The sequence below is a fragment of the Capsicum annuum genome, chromosome 1 (assembly GCF_002878395.1).
Source record: "Capsicum annuum cultivar UCD-10X-F1 chromosome 1, UCD10Xv1.1, whole genome shotgun sequence".
In the NCBI taxonomy this organism is placed as follows: Eukaryota; Viridiplantae; Streptophyta; class Magnoliopsida; order Solanales; family Solanaceae; genus Capsicum; species Capsicum annuum.
In genome coordinates this window covers 144,714,537-144,718,496 of record NC_061111.1, presented here as the reverse complement: position 1 = coordinate 144,718,496, position 3,960 = coordinate 144,714,537, and the positions used below count along the sequence as shown (strand labels likewise).

Sequence of the window (3,960 nt, the reverse complement as noted above, 5' to 3'; positions counted from 1 at the left end):
GTTCTTATTTTCATTACAAAAACAAATAAGCATAGACACTTGTGAAGATCATGCGGACATGGCAGACTCTGCTGTCATTTTTGTACTTGAAAAAATCATAAACTTATTAGCGGAAGAAGTAATATTGCTTCAGGGAGTCAAGCGTGATATCCAGTATATCAAAGATGAATTGGAGAGAATGATAGCCTTTCTTGGTGTAGCTGATGCATTCGAAGAGGGAGATGCAGAGGTCAAAGTTTGGGTTAGGCAAGTGAGAGATGTCGCCAATGACATTGAGGATGTTATTAATGAGTCCATGCTCTTGTCGTATGATCATCACTTCCATGGATCTTGTTGTTTCATTGCTAAATCATTTTTCTCAATCAGAAACATCAAATCCCGCCATAAACTTGTCTTTGAAATCCAAGCCATCAAATCAAGAGTCCATCATATAGCAGTGGTCCATCAGAGGTACCGCTACAAATATTATGTCCCAGAGCAAGGTTCAAGTTCTAACCAAGCCTATGATACTGCAAATGATCGCAGAGGTGATGCATTACTGCTAGAAGAAACTAAGATTGTGGGTATTAAAAATTCCAGACAACAACTAATTGGTTGGCTCGTGGAGGATGATCCTAGACTTAAAATTGTTTCGTCGGTGGGGATGGGAGGTTCAGGAAAGACCACCCTGGTTAAGAAAGTGTATAAGGATGCAGCAGCCAAGAAAAACTTCAACAGCCTTGCTTGGATAACAGTTTCCATGTCCTTCAAGGTTAAAGAAGTTTTGAAAGACATGATTCAACAACTCTATGATGAAGTGAAGCAGCCAACACCTGAAAGTCTAAGCACCATGAGCAGCAACAGGTTAAAAATAATAGCAAAAGTATTCCTGCAATCGAGAACGTATGTGCTAGTTTTTGATGATGTCTGGAGTATTCAAGCTTTGGAAGCTATCAGATATGCATTGCCTGATGTAAATAATGAACGTCGTATTATCCTCACAACACTTCTTTTGGATGTGGCTTCCTTTTGTAGCACAGAGACCAATGGCTATGTTTATGAGGTGAAACCCTTATCTGCTGAAGAGTTGTGGATTCTTTTCTGTCGAAAGGCATTTCATGGTAATTCATGCCCTTCATGCTTAGAAAGCATTTCAAGGAACATCTTAAAAAAATGTGGTGGACTGCCGCTGGCTATTGTGGCCATTGGTGGGGTTTTGGCTACAAAGAACAGAAATAAAATTAGGGAATGGGGAATGCTTAATCACAACCTTGGCCTTGCACTGGACAGCAATAATAAATTTGAGAGTATGAGAATAGTTTTGTTACTCAATTTCAAGGATCTTCCCTATTATCTTAATCCATGCGTCCTGCATTTAAGCATTTATAACAAGGATCATCTGATTGAACGTAATACACCGATCTACCAGTGGATAATGGAAGGATTTGTAAAGTAAAAGGATCGAAGAACAGTCGAAGATGTTGCAGATGGCTATCTCAATGAGCTCATCAACAGAAGCTTGATCCATCCAGTACAGTACAATGATGATGGTAGCATAAAATTGGGCCAGATTCATGATCTATACCGCGAGCTTATTTTTTTAAAACCAAGAGATGATAACTTTACTGCAACAGTTGATGAGCAGAATAAATTATGGCCTAAAAAAACACAACGGCTGTCACTGCATGGCATGTTGGGGAACTTACAAGTGAAAGGGCCAGTCACTAAACTTCGCTCCTTGCTTACATTTGGTGTAGCAGATCCACAGTCCTTTTCTTGCATAAGTCAAGTGCTTGGTAGTGCCCGGATGCTAAGAGTTTAGATTTGAGAGGAGCTCCTCTGAAAATGATTCCAGAGATAGTTTTCAAATTGTTTTACTTAAGGTATCTAAGCTTGAGGAATACCAATGTGAAAGTGCTTCCGAGATCCATTGAAAGACTCAAACAGCTAGAAATATTAGATCTGAAGCAGACATATATCACTGAGTTGCCTGTGGAGATTTTAAAGCTTGAAAATCTCCGTCACCTTTTAGTCTATAGCCGTATCCTTTTCGTATCTCCCTTACAATTGTTCACCAGGTTTTAAGGCTTTCAGAGGAATTGGAGCTTTGAGAGCCTTGTAGAAACTTGTGTATATTGAGGCAACCCCTGGCAGTGGTATACTTAGTGAAGTAGGGATGTTGAGTGAACTGAGACGACTTTGTATTCTGAAGTTGAGAAAAAAAAGATGGGAGGACTTTGTGCTCATCAATTGAAAAGCTCCGCAAACTTGAGTTTTTAAATCTTAAATCTTTGGAAGAGAATGAGATTCTTGATCTTTCTTACATGTTATTGCCTCCACCTTTTCTCCAAAACCTGTATTTGACAGGACACATTGTTAAGTTGCCCAAGTGTATTCAAGCTCTTAATTCCTTGGTCAAAATTTACTTCAGGTGGACACGTTTAACAGAAGATCCACTGAAATATCTCCAAGATTTGCCCAACCTTGTACATCTTGAATTTCTTGTAGGATACACCGGAGAGAAGCTATACTTTGAGCAAAGGAAATTTCAAAAGCTTAAGCTGTTAAATTTGGACAAGTTGGAAGGACTAAGGCTAATAACAATCGGGGAGGGTGTTGTACCTCATCTTGAGAAGATGGTTATCCAGAGATGTGCATTTCTAGAAAGTGTGCCAAATGAAATCGAGTGCCTCCTTAATCTGAAGGTTCTTGAGTTCTTTGACATGCCTAATGAATTTATCACGACACTGCATCCAGACAAACAAGGTGCCGATTCTTGGAAAGTTTCACATATCCATGAAGTGTGCTATACGTATTGGAGGGATGGTTGTTGGATGGTACATTCACTAAAGGAAAAGGACAGCAATCAGATGTCTGGTCATTCTGGAGCCGTCGTCACTAGGACCTATGGAAGGCGAAATTCCCTCTAGACTTATTTGTTCACTTGAAGGACATGCAGCTCCTTGCTCTTCAGACTCCTTCCAGTTTCTGTGTACGTAAGCTTTCTCACGCATCTCAGTCTCCATCCAGTTTCTGTACATAAGATTTCTCTGATCCTTCATCAGATTTAAAAGCACTTCTTATTTCCTGTTGTAATAAGGTGTATATAAAATTTGTTATGTTCTCTTTACATAGCAATAGTGAACTTACTGTAATCTAGTGCAACTTTCAGTTATGTTTGTGGGTTCTCAGAGTTGCATTATAGCATATTCGCATTATTCGTCCGGATTACATTGCTATATCTAATCAATTTGATCCTCTTATCTTTTAAACATACACTAACAAGTTGAACGGTACCTTTTTGAGGGTAATCATCATGTAGTGCCACTAATAGAGAAGGCATTACATTGCTACTAAAAGTATATGCAAATGCGGAAGTCCTAGCTGGTCCTTAAATACGTAGCCTATTTCTTGTCAACCAAGGTACTACTGAAAAAACAAGAAACTAGTATCTCTTTAACGATTTATGTGTCATCATTCGAATTTTAAAAGTTGCAACTTTTTAGATTCTTACTGTAAAGCAAATATGAATCTTTAATTAGTCTTTGAAAATAAATTTGACAATTCAAAATAAGTAAAATGCATATGAAAAAATAAGGGTAAAAAGAACTCATCTGATTTCGAAATCCAAATGATGCCACATAATCAAAACGGAAGGTGTATTTACTGACAAAAAAATCTATAAAGCAATATTTATCGTCAGTTGTAGTTGTTAGACCAAACCCATCGATAGCCCCTCAAACTTGTTACGAAAATTCACTTAGACCCTTCAACTAAGGCCTGTACCTATCAGACCCCTAAACCCCCTGAATTTTGATCCAATTAGGCCTTTTTTGCCTATATGGCACTGCGCGTGCTGTATAATCGCTGGAGGTGCGTGACGCGTAAAAAAGCTACCCATGTGGCAAAAGTCAACGTTAAATAACATATACTTTTACCATCCCCTTCACTTTCCCTCTATTTAACCTAATTTTCTCTTCT

At 38.5% G+C, this 3,960-nt stretch overlaps 1 protein-coding gene across 1 annotated transcript; it reads left to right on the top strand.

Moving 5' to 3' along the window:
- The first annotated feature begins 58 nt into the window (after nt 1-58).
- Nucleotides 59-2,909, top strand: LOC107850237 (disease resistance protein RPM1-like). Its single transcript, XM_047411801.1, has 3 exons — nt 59-1,388; nt 1,452-1,775; nt 2,278-2,909. Exons 1-3 carry the CDS (start codon nt 59-61, stop codon nt 2,907-2,909), a joined length of 2,286 nt encoding a protein of 761 aa, XP_047267757.1.
- The last annotated feature ends 1,051 nt before the right edge of the window (nt 2,910-3,960 follow it).

Bases quoted from the DNA above. Each gene is read 5' to 3' on its own strand.
- LOC107850237 (XM_047411801.1), top strand. From the start codon at position 59: ATGGCAGACTCTGCTGTCATTTTTGTACTTGAAAAAATCATAAACTTA. The intron at 1,389-1,451 runs GTAATACACCGA...ATCGAAGAACAG, and splicing joins CAAGGATCATCTGATTGAAC to TCGAAGATGTTGCAGATGGC. The intron at 1,776-2,277 runs GTAGTGCCCGGA...AATCTTTGGAAG, and splicing joins TTGCATAAGTCAAGTGCTTG to AGAATGAGATTCTTGATCTT.